The 17,021-nt window shown below is 39.2% G+C and overlaps 1 protein-coding gene across 2 annotated transcripts in view; it reads right to left on the bottom strand.

The window, feature by feature from the left end:
- Positions 1–528: 528 nt before the first annotated feature.
- The window catches only part of PITPNC1 (phosphatidylinositol transfer protein cytoplasmic 1), a 256,124-nt gene continuing 239,631 nt past the window's right edge, over positions 529–17,021 (bottom strand). The window contains exons 8-10 of one of the 2 annotated variants that reach the window (XM_079725320.1): positions 14,831–14,894; positions 5,620–5,738; positions 1,386–1,490 (exon numbers count right to left, since the gene is read on the bottom strand). In XM_079725320.1, coding sequence (XP_079581446.1) covers positions 1,485–1,490; positions 5,620–5,738; positions 14,831–14,894 — 189 coding nt within the window. In that variant the 3' untranslated portion in view covers positions 1,386–1,484. Of the gene's footprint in view, positions 1,491–5,619; positions 5,739–14,830; positions 14,895–17,021 lie in introns of both variants that reach the window. The other variant, XM_079725319.1, reaches the window with a different exon arrangement.

The raw sequence follows: 17,021 nt of genomic DNA on the forward strand, positions 1-17,021 counted from the left end.
TAGACAGAGGGGCATCTTTTATCACTTTTCCTTTCTACTCTACAGACAGGAGTCAGCCATTCTGCTCATTTTCTCCTCCCACTTGACTGCATTCACTCAACTTCTGTGACATTCCCAATATTTGGATTTCAAGGAAGGAGCAAGAGAATGACAATCTTTTCTAAGGTCTAGTGATGGGCAATCCGTTCCAGGGAGGTCTGGGTGTTATTAAGAGTAAAATGAGGAAGGGGATGGGAGACAACTCTGACGGTGTTAAAGTCCAGGTAGCTTACTCTATCCTTGAACTTCTTTGAATGGGCAAAGAGTCAATGAATTCTACTCAATTAATTGCAAATTCTGAGAATCTTAAAGGATGACGGAAGGTGATAGGTCAAGGTTCGTTGGTATGTGTAGAAAAAAAAAGACGTTTGCCTCACCTGGGCCTCTTGGTTCCTGAACCAAACCATCCCAAAATCAGACAGTTATGGTCACATTCATCCATGTAAATTCTTAAAGATTTCTGAGGCCACAAGGGCACAAAGGGGAAAGTTATTAAAAGACAGAAACAAGTGGAATCTTTATTAAATTCTGTGAAAGGTATAAATAAGTTATTGTTAATTGCACTTGGAGCATCTACACGTTGATAATTAAAATTTCCAAAAAATTTAAAGAGTTAATTAGGCCCCAAATCCTGAGTCAGACTAACCCAAATAGGAATCTCAGTAACTACTGGTATTCAAGTATTGGTAAGGAGCAGTTCAAAATTTAACAATTAGGTATGTTACACCTGAGAATATTTTTGAGAATTTCAGGTTTGATGGGAGGAAACTGACTTCGCTATTTCACTACACCTTGTAACACAGTGGTGCAAAGTTTTCATTTATTTACCCTTGAAGTCCATGCCAACCTCATCAAATGCCCAATAAACAAGGCTTCCTCCCTGGCATCCAGCTGTGGCTACAGAAGATCCCTTCTGTCCTTTGCCAGTCTTACATTTTACATCTAATATGACGCTGTGTGGCATACTTAAGGGATCATATGTGAAATTACTTAACTACATGCACACTCAAGAGATCAAAGGGACATGTTTGAGTGACAAAGCAGTCTTTTTCTATATCAATTAAAAAAAAAAAAAAAAAAAAAAACAAGACCCCAAACCGAAAATATAAAACCCCATGAAATATTCTTATGAAGTTACTCTGATTTGGGCCGATATGGCTTATCTGAAGAATGTATGCCAGGTAAATTCAGGGTGGCTTTTTTCTCAGGGTCTGGAAGCGTGAGAGTTTCTGGGGCAGACTTTTTCCGGGGCCGATCTTTGGGAACTGACAGAAATTCTGGTGCATCTGTGGAGAGAGGAGTGGATGGAGCACTGGAAGGGGCACTGCGGACTGAGGAAGGCAGCAGGGGAATGCTGGAGATAGAAATGGCAGGGGGGAAAACGCCAATTTTCTTGTTGGTGGCTTCCTGAGTGGCTCGTTCAAATTCTCGGACTTCATCCATTGTCATGTCTTAAAGGAAAAAAACAGAAAGAAGAAAAAAATGAGCAGGTATTTAGAAGAGATGCAAATGGATTCATCTCTCTGCCTGTTTTTAAAGGACCCAGCAGAACTCTACGATAAGGGGATCTCTCCAGATTATAAACCCAAATTATCTTCGAAATGCTAAGCCCTGAATTTTTTTCTTTTTACTGAGGCAGACCTCTGAAAAAAAAAATTCCTTTATGAGTAACCATCCAAGATTTTCCAAAGCACTTTTCAGTGAGTACTTTAAATATTCTGAAAAAAAAACTTATCAGGAGAGTACAGAAGCATACCGGAGCTGTGTGTGTCTGTGTGTTGTGCGTATGGTATGGTATGCAGAGCTATTATTAGACCTGGCCATCTCTTCTATAAAGGGAAGATTATTAAAGCAATCAATGGCCCCCAAATGATACATACTGTTATCCACTTTAGATCGTGAAAATATCAGTTCACCTTTATAGGGTAAATAGGCAGATCATCAGAATTTTTCAACATGCTATCCTCTTATTCAATGAATATACTTTATGTATTCTAGGGATTACTTGTTTCCTGACTGTGTATCCACCCTGAGATTTTTCAGACACTGTGTTTTAATTATTTCTTCTTAAAAAACAAGTAAGACATGACAACAACAACAACAAACTGCTAATTATCCCCAAACCAAAAAAACAAAACCATTTCTCAAGGAAACATAAAAAGAAAAAGAGCAGAGAACAAAAGGATAGTATCACATAATGGGTGAGAATTTTATTTAAAAGAAAAAAGAGCATTATTTGGCATTCAAGAAATAAATTCAGTGACGCCTCATTTAACAGGCATTGTCAGATGGTGCAGACTTTCCAAATACCTGAAATGTTATTACGTGAGAAAGTAAAAAAAAAAAAAAAAAATTCCTTTAAATGTAAATCCTTCCCTAATGTAACTACAGTGAATAATGTATTATATACACTTACTACATTTTAGACATAATACACTGAAGGAATATCACTGTGTTACAATACAGTGATGCCTTCTTTCTTAGGGCCGGTTTGCTTTATATAGTTTAGTATCTCTTCTCTCATTCTTAGAAACTCTATTACTATTACTACTACTATTATGGTTATTACTAATTACTCTCAGTCTGGCTACCCCTGGTATCCTTTGCCAATTTTATTACTGGTAACAGGGAAAACAGATAACTGGGCATAGTAGAAAAAGCTCAGTGAAGGCCTAAAAGATTGTAAAATGTGAAATCTGCTGCCCATGGATTTCTACATCTGTTTTAGCTTCCAGAGACCCATTTTTCATTTGTGGCCTATCCCATGAACTTAGTAGGTGATACCACATTAGATGATACCACATAAACTAGTATGAAACATAGAGCCCCTTTGGAAATACTAACTATGGAGTTAATATAGTATTAATCATTAGGATATATATATATATATATATATATATATATATATATATAGAGAGAGAGACAGAGACAGAGAGAGAGATAGAGAGACAGAGAGAGAGATAGAGAGAGAGATAGAGAGACAGAGAGAGAGATAGAGAGACAGAGAGAGAGATAGAGAGACAGAGAGAGAGATAGAGAGAGACAGAGAAAGAGAGAGAGAGAGACAGAGAGAGAGAGAGAGAGAGAGACAGAGAGAGAGATAGAGAGAGAGACAGAGAGTCATATCATAACATATGAGCAAACCGGGAATATCACGCAAAAAACAAAATCCTTAAGAGGATTTCCTAGGAACAATTATTAAAATTTTCTGAAAGGAAAAAGTTCTTACAAAGGAAATAAAAAATTATGCCTGTGTTGACAGAATATGAAATTCAGAACATAGCAAGAACTGCACCTGTAAACTTACCGCTTTAAAAAAATACTAAGACTATTAAACAAGCTCAGAAATAAGATTAAGTTCTTTAAAAGGAGGTATTTCAAAACAAAATTGAGAAGCAGCCGCATAGCACAGGGAGATCAGCTTGGTGCTTTGTGACCACCTAGAGGGGTGGGATAGGGAGGGTGGGAGGGAGGGAGACGCAAGAGGGAAGAGATATGGGGATATACGTAGATGTATAGCTGATTCACTTTGTTATAAAGCAGAAACTAACACACCATTGTAAAGCAATTATACTCCAATAAAGATGTTAAAAAATGTATAGGAAAAATAAAAACGAATTGAGACTCAGAAAAATTTCAGTGAATTTCAGCAAAAGCTCAGCAGTATGTTTCTGCTATAATAAATGACACCATCTTTGAACAGCCAGGTTTTCTACACAAGTGGCTGAATATAATGCTCTACTCCACACATCCAGCAGGGGGCAGAAATCATCCAAAGTACAGAATTTTGATTTTACACTCCCGTTCAGAGTCTCTTAGAAGTTCTCTTCCTTGAAAGTATTGAACCTACTGAATTGAACAGGAGACTGTTATTGCCATGGATGTTCATTTTGCCTAATTTCAATCTAGTTTGTGTCTACTCAGGTCAGTGATTTAAATTTACTGAGCACGCATGCAGTTTTTATTCGTGATGGATTTCAACTTTTTCATTATGATAGAGAAGAAAAATATAGAAAAATAAATGACCCCCAATTTGATGGAATTCAAAGAATAAGGGAAATGGTGGTAAGCATTTAAAGATGACCACGTTGGAACTTCCCTGGCCGTCCAGTGGTTAAGGCTTCGCCTTCCAATGCAGGGGGTGAGGGTTCCATCCCTGGCCGGGGAACTAAGATCCCACACGCCTCCGGGCCAAAAAACCAAAACATAAAACAGAAGCAATATTGTAACAAATTCAATAAGGTGTAAGGACTTAGAATGAGGAAAGCACTGTTTAGTATCCTTTGGCTACCTGGCATCTTCCCCTTTCCTCTGGCTTCCTTTGTCTTGTGGTGCTTATATATAGTGAGTGGCTTTCAGAGAGCAGCTGAGAGGGAACAGGTGTCTAACATTCCTAAAGAAAAGGTAATTGAAAGTGATAGAAGTTCAAGGACAGTTTCCTTAACGAGCACTTCTAACTTTAGAACAGGGAGAGAGGAAGGGCGAAGTCCTATAAGAACTGGTCGGTGCCTACAGAGGAACACCTCCTGATCCAAAGAGCTTTCTGCAAATCCAATCACTGCATCCAAAATGGGGAGGAAGAGTTAGGGCCATTTCAACCTCAAGGGCAGTCACATGCATCCAATAGCAGCGCATAGGTCTTACAGGGCACATTCCAAAGACATGCCCTCAAAAGTTCACTAGAAATTTCCAAAGTGCAACCAAAGGTCTTTGCGTATCTAAAGCATTTACAACAATAGCCATCTGTCAATTTTCTATAACTACGCTGTCAATTTCTTAAGTATCTAACGTGTATTATTCTGGGGCTAGCAGACATGTGGGCTCAAGCTGGCATCCAAAGAGATCACAGCTCTGGCCAAAGATACATTTAAATGACTTGGCGATTACATTTTTCTTTGTTATCTGTCACTCCTCTTCATTAGCACAAATGATTGAGATAGAACTATATTTAAGATGCTGGCATACACCGTATGGTCAGCTCTCAATCACCAATGTGCCATTAAGTAACCTCAGGTTCTCTGATGCTTAAGTCCCAGGCTAGATCTAGCTCACCACACCTTCACTGCTCAACCAGTATGTATGCATAGATGGCAGCCCCATCTGGACATGAACCTAAGTAAAAAGGAAGTGATTGGGTAAGACAGCCATAAAGAGCCCTAGAAAGCATTTCAAAGCAAATGTAAAGAAATCTAAAATACGAGATGAGCCAGAATGAATGACTTAAATGAATGACTGTTAACTATGTCTTTAAAAGTTACTGGCATTGATGGTCTAGCTTTCTTACGACGTCCGTTTTTACCCCTCTGTTCTTTTGTGGTGCAGGCCACACAATGTTTCCACTCTACATGCTCTTGGTTTTATGACCGAAATAACCCCCGAGTCAAGCGGCATGGAAATGTCTGGAAGCAAGAGGTAACACTGCCCAATTAAGACCCAGCTCAGGTTCTTCACCAACAGCCTCTGGGCGACGACGCTTTTTTGTGGAAGTTTGAGAATTGATGCATTTGAAGTCTTTTCAAAGATCAGTTTATGTGTACGTTTGGTAAAGGGTGGGCAACATGTTTTAAAAATTCTACATACACTTGTTTGGGCCTGGCTCTCTATGTCATCCACAGTGGAGGAATGCTGATTGCAAACTTTTATGTTGGTTTGTTCATGCATGTTTTTCTCGTATTCCCGAACATCATCCATTGTCATATCTGAAAGAAGGTCAAGATGTTGGCAACTTCCGTTATTAAATGCAAACTTTCAATGGGGGAGACTTCAGGGGAAGATGGCAGCTTAGCAGAAGCCAAAGAGAGGACTAAAAAGCAGGGAACTCACTAACTTTATGAAGAGTCAATCATAAAGTTAGCTAAACCAGCCAAAGGGGGAGTGAATACAAGGAAGTTAAGTCAAAATAGTCTTAGAACTGAAAAGAGTGGAAATTATTTAGGGGTGATTCTTGTAAAGTGAGCTAGGTGGGTAGAAAGTATTAGCTCGTGGATAGGGCTGTAGCCTGAGATCTCCTAAAAGCATGGTTAGAAGATCCCTTTAAGGGACAGGGTCAGGTTTGTGTGGTCTAATACTTACCTTCCATATACCTTTCAAAATAGATTTGGAGATTCTTTACAACAATGCATTCAACAACAGAAAGGACACTTTCATTGCTATTGTAAGAGACATGACATAGAGGGCAGAGAAATGATGCTCACTGCTACCAGTGAGATTTGGTGCAATGCTCACACAGAGAGGTATTTTTGCACAGAATACATGGCATCAGAGAGTACAGGTCTGCACTGAACTTCAAGTCTAGCATAATAGCACAAAGATGGCTGGCACTACTTCCACCCACACTGATCTCTAAATAAAATGGCACATGATGTTATGATGTTTGGCCTGAGTCTTCACTTTTTCAGTATTTCAGAATGATAATTTCTTAATCCAGTGGTTCTCAACAGGGGACAGTTTTGTGACATTTTTAGTTGTCACAACTCGGGTGGAGGTGCTACTGGCATGTAGTGGGTAGAGGCCAGGGATGCTGTGGCACATCCTACAGTGCACAGTCCTCTCCGCCTCCCCAGCAAAGAATGATTTGGTCCAAAATGTCAGTGGTGCTAAGGTTGAGAAGCCTGGTCTAAATCCAACTGATAAAAAACTTCAACAAAGAATCTGTTATCTTCAATAGGTGAAACATAAAAATAACAATTAGTCTCACATTAAATACTTCTGTTGCTTTATCCTCCACTCCCCACTCCACTCCTTGGTTATTTTACAACATTTTATTTGCAATTTCCCCAGATGGGCATTCTTCTGAGACTCTCACGGCAGAATTTAACTTCATGACTCTTTACAATGAATGGTACCTGCACAACAATTGGTTAATCAAGCTACTGCCTTGGTCACTAGTTAGCTTGGTGGGGATGTAGAGCGGGTTATGTGCAGCTGGAATTTTTCCTTAAGTCGTTTCTGCATGATGTGGTCTGGTGTCTTTTTATATCAATCCATGTGTGTCATGTGAGAGTCTCTTCAATTCTAAAGGGTAGACTTGCCAGAAGTTTATGAATTAATTCAGTGTAGTCTTGCGGCCAAGATGGAGGGCAGCTCTAAATCCACACCTGGGCTATTTTATTTAGCTGATGGTCCCCCTCCACACCCCGAAACCGTTAATCAAAAATGCTGTCCACAAGCAATGTAAGTATCAAGAAAGCTAAGCAACAGTCTGGCCAAGCAAAGAGCATGCTTTTCTTTTAGAAAATCAAGGTAAATGGAAAGCAGTAAAGAGATGCTGCTTTGTGATTAGAACAAATGCGTCTTAGTTAACAATAACATACTTTCAATACAATCACTTTAATTTCAACGGCTGGTTATCAAAATTTCTTAAACACAAATACACCTGGAATGAATACTTAGGTCATTTTAAGTTAAAAGTTTAAAATTTAAAGAAATTTCTTCATACATATGTTCATTAGACACTTTATTTCCCCCCTCGCTGGCATGCCAGTAATTTTGAAAACAAAAACAAAGGCGGTTTCATTTCTTTGTTCTAGTGAATCTCAAAGGAAATCATTCTTTATCTTTAATTAGCTCAATGTTAAGAGAGGGGCTTAAACTGTGCGACTATGGGCTTTCAAAGATATCTCAATTTTTATGGATGTGAAGAAAGACTTAATAACAAAGATACTCATTATTATCTTGTTCATAATAGTGAAAAACTGAAAACAACTCAGGGGCCTGATGGTATTATGCAGCGGTTAAAAATGATGCAGAAGGATATTTAACACTATAGAGAAATGTCCTTGGTATATTGTTAAATAAAAAAGTGGAGGTAAAAGAAATCATTTTTTACCAGAAAAGCATTATATACATTTAAAAAAGACTTTTGAAAGGGTACACTTCAAAATGTTAACAGTGATTGTTTTGAGGAGTTGGAATTATAGGTAACTTTCAATTTCTCCTTTTTGTTTATCTATATTTTCTAAGTTTTCTACATCAAATATGCATTACTTCTGTAAGAAAGAAAAAGAACATTATTTTAAAATCAATTATTTGGGGTCATTAGAAGATGGATACCATCAATTTGCAAATAGGTAAGAAGATATACTTTTCTAGAATTTTTGCCTATTCTAGAAACATGATCCCTTTTTTCTTAAAATGAAGAGTTAAGAAACAAAGTTGCGGAAAATTTCATCTAAAAGAAAAAAAAAAATCTCTCAATTAGACCACATAAGAATGAACATTTCTAGGGAGTTCCCTTGCGGCCTAATGGTTAGGATTCAGTGCTTTCACTGCCGTGGCCTGGGTTCAATCCCTGGTCAGGAAACAGATCCTGCAAGCCGAGCAGCATGGCCAAAAAACATAAACAAAAACAAAAAAACCCAAAGAACATTTCTAGTAGTTCTCTAAAAGATGATGATAATTTGGTCCCAGCCAATGCTGAAGGAAAATATTGGGCTGGCCTAAAAGTTCATTTGGATTTTTCCGTAAGATATTATGGAAAAACCCAAATGAACTTTTAGGCCAACCCAATACCTGAACTATCCCCACATACCATACACGCTTATGGAAATGATGTCAACGTTTTCAATATTCCTCAATAATTTATGGAAAGCCTAATCAAGTGAAAATGTTCCTATTCAGGTTACCTGGTAGAATGCATTATGTCTTGCTTCAGCAAAGTATATTACCTCAAAATCTATACATGAATCAATTTTTTAGTAAATTCAATTACACACACACAGTGACAGATTATACTTTTGGAGATGATTCATCTTCATTACTGATTGATTTTCAATGATCAGAGTGACTTCTCACAGTTTAGGTTCAGATCTCTTTGCTCCCAGCAAACAAATGCTTATGTGTATCAGAGAAACTCAAAGGAATCATATGTCAATTATTTTGCAAATAAACTGATCAATAATCACCCCTTACTTTATAGATTTGAAAGGTCATAATTTACTTTTCTTAAGTAAAGTTTCTTAAATGAAGTGTCCTTAAATAACACTGGCCTAACTCCCTGATTTAAGAGACTATTGGAACTAGTACCAAATTTCTTCTGATAAGGAAGGCAGATCCTAGTATCTTTGACACTTGGCTATCAGGGTGTGACTGATAATCTGGGGGTATAAATGCCCTCTTCATTGCAAGATTTTCTGTCTTTGCCCTCTTGCAAGGCCATTTCTGTCCTTCTCTTTCTCGCCCTCCTTCAGGTGAGGAGAGTAAGCAGACCCCAGACTTCTGTCCCAGCATGTCACACTGAGTTGGCCTGCATAGAACCCTTGTCTCTACCACCAGCTCAGCTTTGTCAAAGAAGCTCTGGATTCAGGGGACTCGTTAATTGAGAAGCTTCTTCAATTTCTTAAACCATGAACTAAGCAAAATATACCTCTGTATGAGTCTTGGTCTGCTTCAACTATTTTCTGCTTTGTTATAAAATGCGGATTTCAGTTATTATTTACGTATTGAATCACTCAAGTAATGCATGAATTATTTTCCACAGAAATAATTCAAGTAGTACTGGATTACATAGAGAAAACCGAGTAATTCCTTTTAACTTCCCTTATCAATCCTGTTCCTTCTGGAGATAACTGCCAGATTTTTTTCTATGAATTCACGTGTATGTTACTATTACACGCAGTCTCATTTAATTTCACATTTATGGAATCATACTATAGTATACAATACGATACATATTATTCTGGCTGACATTTTCCACTAATGGAAAAAACATATTTCCATACCAGTATGTAGAGAACTACCTTATTCTTTTTAACTGTTACACACAATATTCATAGTATGAGCCTATCATAGTTTACTTGACCATATTTCTGCTAATGGACATTTACATGGAGACTAGATTTTAGCTCTTATAAACAACACTACACTGAACAGCTTTGTATTTATATTCACGAACATGTGTATTCCTCAAGAATAAATATCTAGAAGTGGAATTACTGGGTCACAGGTTATTTGTACTTATCACTATCACTTTTTTTACAGAAACTGTTAGTGTGTTCTCCCACCTATCCAAAACTGGATTATTATTGCTCTTTAAAACTTTGGCTATCAGATGGGCAAATATCATATCTTCTTGTTGTTCTCATTATGTTTCTTGTGATTAGTGAGGTTATTGGTCATTTGCATTTCTTCTTCCATGGTTTACCTATTCATGTTCTTTACCTTTTTTTCTATTGAGTTGTTGGATTTTTGATTTATATACTGTAGATATTAATCCTCTGTTGGCTACATATGTTGCAGATAGCTTCTGTTAGTCTTTCAACTTTGTTTCTGGTGGCAATTTTCTTTCAATCATTTTATTAAAGAAGGCAGGTTTATTTCACTGGAAGTGGAGGCAAGACTGTATATTTGAAAAGCCTTCAGAATAGAAGTCATTTGAACGTACAGAGAAACTGCAAATGACATGGAGCAAAATGTCTGCAAGCAGGGATTTTCCTTCATTGTATTGCACAGCTGCAGCAGCGACAATTTTAATAAAGCGTCATATACCCTAATTCAGTGACCTGTCCAATGGCACATTATATTTTATTTCCTTCTACAAATGTTTTGTCTCCATTTCCAGGCTCCTCAGCCTACACAGAAGTAAATTTTTTTTTTTCTCTAAGTCAAAATGGAAGTCTTAAACAAGTGGTTGGTCAGAGAAAGCTCCAGCAATCATGAATTAGGTTTGATACACCTTTGACTCCAGCAGAATGGTGGCCATGCTTTGGGAAGTGCTTTTTTTTTTTTTTAAACTCTTTAAAATGGTTATAAATTCAATAGATGCTTGTTATAAATAGTTTACGTTTTTGTAGTGAAAGTAGCCAATCCTCAAGGCTTGGTGCATACCCTTTCCATGTAATTCAGACCACTAAGATCTAGAATTGTAATCTATAGCTGTGATTTTTTCCCCACAGTTCTTAATTTGGGGAGGTGGAGGACGGCACATCACAGATCCCTTTGAAAATGTGATGGAGAGCAATGGGTCTCTCCCCAGAAAAATGAAGGTAAGCACACACACATAAAATGTTGCATAAGGGCCACAGCACTCAAGTTCATGTTTCAGGAAACCTGAGGCCATTGGAAAATGCTGGCTTGGTGAACTCAGTCAGCTAATGCTAGTCCCTAAGCTGGCTTCTTTCCCCACCTTGAGCTTGCTTCTCTCATTGTTAGGCTGCTCTAAGGACTCCAGAATGATTTCTATGTCACTTTCATGAGGGAGTTTCATCTATACTAGCCAGAGCTACCCCCTCTACTTTTTTAGAAGGGTCAGGATTCATGAGGTTCCACTCAATCACAATCTCCCTTGGGAAACCCTCTGTGTTCCTCTCTCAAAATACTGTCAGATTTGTGAAGCAAAACGATGCTTTGGTGAAGCTGGGCTGCCTATTTTTATCCACCTCCCCTTTCACCCCATCTTCTGAAATGAAATGTGCAGTTGTTTCTTCTGATTAGTGTTGCAGTCATGCAGGAGACACCCAAGGCTCATGGATAAAGACCAATTGAGGCTTTGAAAGACAAACTCAATTCCTCCAGCAGTGGAAATGGTTATACTTTACAATGTACAAGAGCAGAATAAAATCTGTTTTGGGAAATAGTTATGTGACAGTCAAATGCTGAAATTCAGAAGATACAAAATTAATCCTTGGGCAAGAAATGATCACCATCACCTACAGTGTCTTTTTTTTTTTTTTTTTTTAACTCTTAATTAAGCACTGGAGGTGGTGAGTCTAATCAGGGAGAAAGAGATCATCCAGGGCTGCCAGTGCGTAAGGGTGTCCAGTTTGGGCACTGTAGGAACACACAGTCCAGGAGGTCAATGGAGCTAAAATTCAGCCCTAAGCCGACAGCACCTGCTGAACCTGCCCAGAAGGGGTGCCTTTTCTCTAATGCTTACAAGGCATCAGAGTTTAGCAGTTGGCCCTGAAGACACCTACCATTCTCTAGTATAATTAAATTTGGATTGAATTAATTAAACTGTCCCTTCAATCTAATCTGATTTAAAGTCATTCTTAAAATTTTAGTGAGCATCGGATTCATCTGGAGGGCTTGTTAAAACACAGATTGCTGGGCTGTACCCCTTGAGTATCTGATTCAGTAGGTTGGGGTGGGGTCTGAGAATCTGAACTTGTAACAAGTACCCTAGGATGCTGATGTGGCAGGCCCACTTGCAGAATAAGTGCCATAAGCTATAGGAAAGGATTTCTTTACTTTGAACCTTTTCCATGTTTACTATGAGAGCCTCACTGAGCCTGTAGAGACCGAAGAAAAATAAGCAACTTCAGGTACCCAAAACTGAAGGTCTGTTCTGGTGGGCAGTGACACAGCCATTTACCTGAAAGGCCCACAGTCTGCAGCATTACCTTGAATAAGGGGCTGTGGGCAGGGCTATTTTCATTTATTTGACTGAGTGTCTGCATCTGTGTAATGAAGGAGCTACTGTTTTCCTGGCAAGCAGCTCAGCTGGTGGCAATGAGGCCAGTAATTTACATGAAATTGATGGGGTGGGTCTCAGACCCCTTGCTGAGTGAAAAGGCTGCTTGTTTTGGTTGGGGCTAGGATTGTATATATAATGGGTGGATGCCTTCTCTGGGGAGTACAAGGTGCCCTGACCATCTATATCTGCTAAACCACGCGCTTTTTTTCTGCACTCAGATACAGAAAGGGCTTTTTGTCAGTAGACTCCCTGAGTTAATTCCTGTCTCCACCTCACCCATCTTAAGTAGATGTTCTCATCTTAAAGGTCTTCCTTGGATGCATTATTCTACCTTTGGGCCCCTGTAATAGTCTGAGTTTTGTTTTTGTTTGTTTGTTTGCTTGTTTTTTGGACTAAAAGTCTTTAAGTCTCTTCATTGCTTCAGGCTCAGGTGAGATGGAAAAGAATCGGCCGCCATCCTCTGCAGTCCAGCCGTTCCCTTACTAGACTCCCGCCCACATTTTCTTTTTCTATATCTTGCCTCTACTCAAATTCTCTTTTCTGATCAACAGGCTTGCAGTGTTTTGTGCTCTTAATCAGGGCACGGCTACCCTTTTTGATGCTGCCTTTTCCAAAAAGTCCTCTAAGGCATCCTGGCACTCAAGAGAAATCTACTGAAGTGCCCTGTCTCTTGGGCTTCAGTGTGGCAGAGTTTTGGCCCTTCAGGCCTCCGTTCACTTGCCAAACTTCTCACCAGTTTTGAGCCTCTTATTTGAATAACCTTTTGAAATTCCCTTAGTGTCGGTGGCAAGGATGGCCAGGAGCGTGGAGGAATGCAAGTTGGGGGAGACCAGCAGTTCTTAACCTTTGGGGTCTCTGTACTCCCCTTAAGAATCTGAGAAAAGTTCTCCAGAAAAAAACAACCAGAAAGATTTGTTTAATGATCTGGGGAAGTAATCACAGGAGACTCTCCCTCCCTCTGTCTCTCAATAGACAACCACAGATAGGTGTTCAGGAGGCGTGACAATATGGCTGCCTGTGAGCAGCGTCCTCGGGGTATGTGATAAGAGAAAGCAAATGATGATCTTTCCAAAGAGTCTCTTCCAGAGGTCTGCATTTGAGCAAACCCAGGAAGATGCAAAGATGCATTTGCTTTACGGATCTGAGAAAATGGTGCAAAAAAAAAAAAAAAAAAAAAAAAAGCACTCTCATAGCCTACAGAACCCCGTCTTTTGAAATGTGGTCAGAAACAGCTAACAACATTAATAACAATCACTGTCTTTGCCCATTCAGTCCAATGTAACTTTTCACTTCAAATTTCATACCTTCTGCTAAGAGGAGGGAAGGGATTGGTGGAACAATGACAGAAAGGCACAAAAATGCAATCCAGGTTACACTGAGAACAAATTCAATGTGACTTAGGAAAAGGCCAAGGAGAAGGGTACATTTCATTAGGCAATCAGATATGACCCAAGTCACATTTGTTTCTTTTTATAGTTTGTTTCTTTTTATAGTCAAGGACACTAGCCTCCGATGACTGATTCTGGGAATGTCAAGGATTCACGTGGACAAAATGATGGCACTGGGGATATGGGAAGGGCCGTCCATCCATCATGGGATGAAACAAACCTTGTTTCTTTCCATTTACTGGAAATATACAGAACTTGTTTAATTCTTCCCAAAACATTAAAAAAAAAAAAGCCAGAACATTGGGGCTTCCCTGGTGGTGCAGTGGTTGAGAGTCTGCCTGCCGACGCAGGGCCATGCCCCGGTCTGGGAAGATCCCACATGCCGTGGAGTGACTAGGCCTGTGAGCCATGGCCGCTGAGCCTGCGCGTCCAGAGCCTGTGCTCCGCAACGGGAGAGGCCACAACAGTGAGAGGCCTGTGTACCGCAAAAAACAAAACAAAACAAAACAAAAGCCAGAACAATAGTCTCAGTTAGAAGTATGGGGTACCAATGCCTTTGTCCTTGAATTCTTACAGAGTCCTTATGTTTTTGGTGAGGGAGTGTTTCCAATAGTCTCTAAATCAAAGGACTGCTTTCACTTGATATGATGCTTCACACAGCACTGATCTTGAAGTTTGGGATAAATTAGGATGGGTTGGAAGCCCATCCAACAGAGAATGATGGAGCCCTGCATTATCAAGTATGCAAGCATCAAACATACTGAGGTCCTACTTAGTCAATAACTAAGTGTTGTGGTTATTTTAGGCCAAGCTTCTATCATTACATTCTTCTTCATTATGTCCCATGGACAGTGCTGTTTCCAATACAGGAAGCAATAGCCCTGCCTTTGTTGTTGTCTTTCTAGGTAGCAGTTGAAGCCAGATGGACTGAAAGCCCAAGCCAACATGTTATGAAGTTGTTCTATGAGTGATTTTGGGGAAGTTGACTTACCATACCACTCATCAACCCATGCAAAAGCCTGTCTATGTCCAATCAGAAGAATATCTCGGACCACCTAAAAAAGCAAAAGAAGGATGTTTGACAGAATACCAGGTTTGATTAAAACTATCTGGAAAAGGGATGGTTCCCAATTCTTGGAATCCTGGCAATTACAAATTTCTCCATCCCTCTGGCCATATGTGATGACAATTAGGGGCTGACATACTTACTCTCAGCCCTTTCCATGGTGTCCATACACCTGCTGTAAATTAATCCCTTTATCTTATTTGAACGTTGGGCTGGAGGTTGTTCACACTAATGACAACGACTTGCAGTCACACAGCAGTGACTGGAATGAATCTCTAGGACTGATCACCTTAAGATTTTTCTCTTCATTTATCTTTACCTAAAACAGGTTCTACTTTTCTTTTGCGGAAGGGTGCGTCTCACTGGTGCCGGGAGGTCATAAATGTTGGAAATCAAGAACATTTGTCCGGGTAGCAAGTCACTTCTAAGCCAAAAGCACTTAAAACTCTCTCTTTTCTAATAAAGTATCCTAAATATTGCTTAATTTTTTTAAAAAATAATTGAAGGTGTGGGATTCAAGAGAAGTAAGTATCTTTCTAGGCTTGCTTTTCATGTAATAAAAGGTGGGGGGGAGCAGTTTACTCAACTGTTCTTGAAGGATGTGAAATAAGAGACCTGAACCAGAGTAGAACGTAATGGGAATAATGAACTTGACTGGAGACAAAAGGAATGAAATTGTTTCTTATGGTGACACATAACGGCAATAGAAGACTAAGAAAAATAATTCTATAGGGTTTGTGTGTTATATACCATTTATGTGCTTTTATTTCATGGTATTCTTTTTTTGTCTTGTGTAAATATGCCTTTTTACATTTCTTAGATACTCAACGCTCTCCCTCCAACATTCCTTTCTTCCTGCCAAACAAATCTAGCAATTGTCAAAAACCTCTTGCAGAAGGTTCAAGCATGTTTCAATAAATGAAGGATTTTAATTCAGTGAATTTGCAGAGACAAGGGAAGCTTTCATAATGAAGTGTTTATTACTCCAGGCCTCTGGATATCTAGTGAGGCTTTTGTAATTCGGGAGGAGGAAACATGTAATGAAAATAAGAAACAACATGAAGCCATACGCACTTGAGTGCTGAGTGTGTCAAATTCATGGAAATCAAAAGAACAGCATTGAGGCATCAGTAAATACACCCTATTGCATTAAGCACAACACAGCTGTCTACTGGAAACAAGAATTCAATAATGTGCTAATGGCTTGCTTTCGAACATTTTTTCCCCTTAACTGTGAATAGATTCTTCAAACACAAAGGTGTTCAGAGAAAGGCATCCCTGGCACTTAAAACCCATGCAAATGCTAGCCTCAGATACTCATTAGTGGCTCATGTGCCACAGCAGGTGTGTTTGGGGGGTGTTGATAACACTTCATTATATTTGGAAATGGGCAATGGGAATGTCTATTACTAGAGCGTAATTCTTGGAAGTATTTTAAAGAAATGGATTCTCAAAACTAGAAAAGAAACACAGTGAGCCCTGTGGCAATCTAAATATGCTTTGTGAGAAGAGGAGATAATAAAACATACTATGGTAGTGGCCCTGATAAGAGGAGATCATTTGGGGTTTAAAAAAAAAGGTGGGATGTTGTAGGAAGTCAAGAATATATAGCTGGAGCTCGACCCAGAGCTGAGGCTGGAAAATATTTACTCTGAGAGCCTGGACTGTGTTCCTGCTTAATAACTGGGACACAGCAGGAAAACAAGAGGTCCCAGAGCTTGATTTCTCTGTGTGCCACTTGGCTGCCACCCCGGGCTGGGCAGAATGGATTCTGGAGCTCAGCAGATCAGTACAATTCTCTGCTTCAAATTTGCTCCGGGGTCTGCTATTATCAGGAGCCCAAGTTCAATCTCTTTCTTGGACCCAAATTCAAGATTTACACATTTTATTGTCAACTGGCCCCCTCAAGCTCAGCAGATAAATCCATCTGAGTAACAAAAAGCTCAGTGCATTAAGGTTAAATTCCAGTGCCCCCAAAAGAATTTCAGAAAGCTATTCTTTATCAGTTTTTAAGTGGAAAAATAAACAGATATCCAGCCTATCTGGAATGTAGAGACAACTTGGGTAGTATTTATTTTCATGAAAATAGGAGTTACAAAGGGCAATGCTCAACACT

Source organism: Hyperoodon ampullatus (assembly GCF_949752795.1).
Source record: "Hyperoodon ampullatus genome assembly, chromosome: 19".
In the NCBI taxonomy this organism is placed as follows: Eukaryota; Metazoa; Chordata; class Mammalia; order Artiodactyla; family Ziphiidae; genus Hyperoodon; species Hyperoodon ampullatus.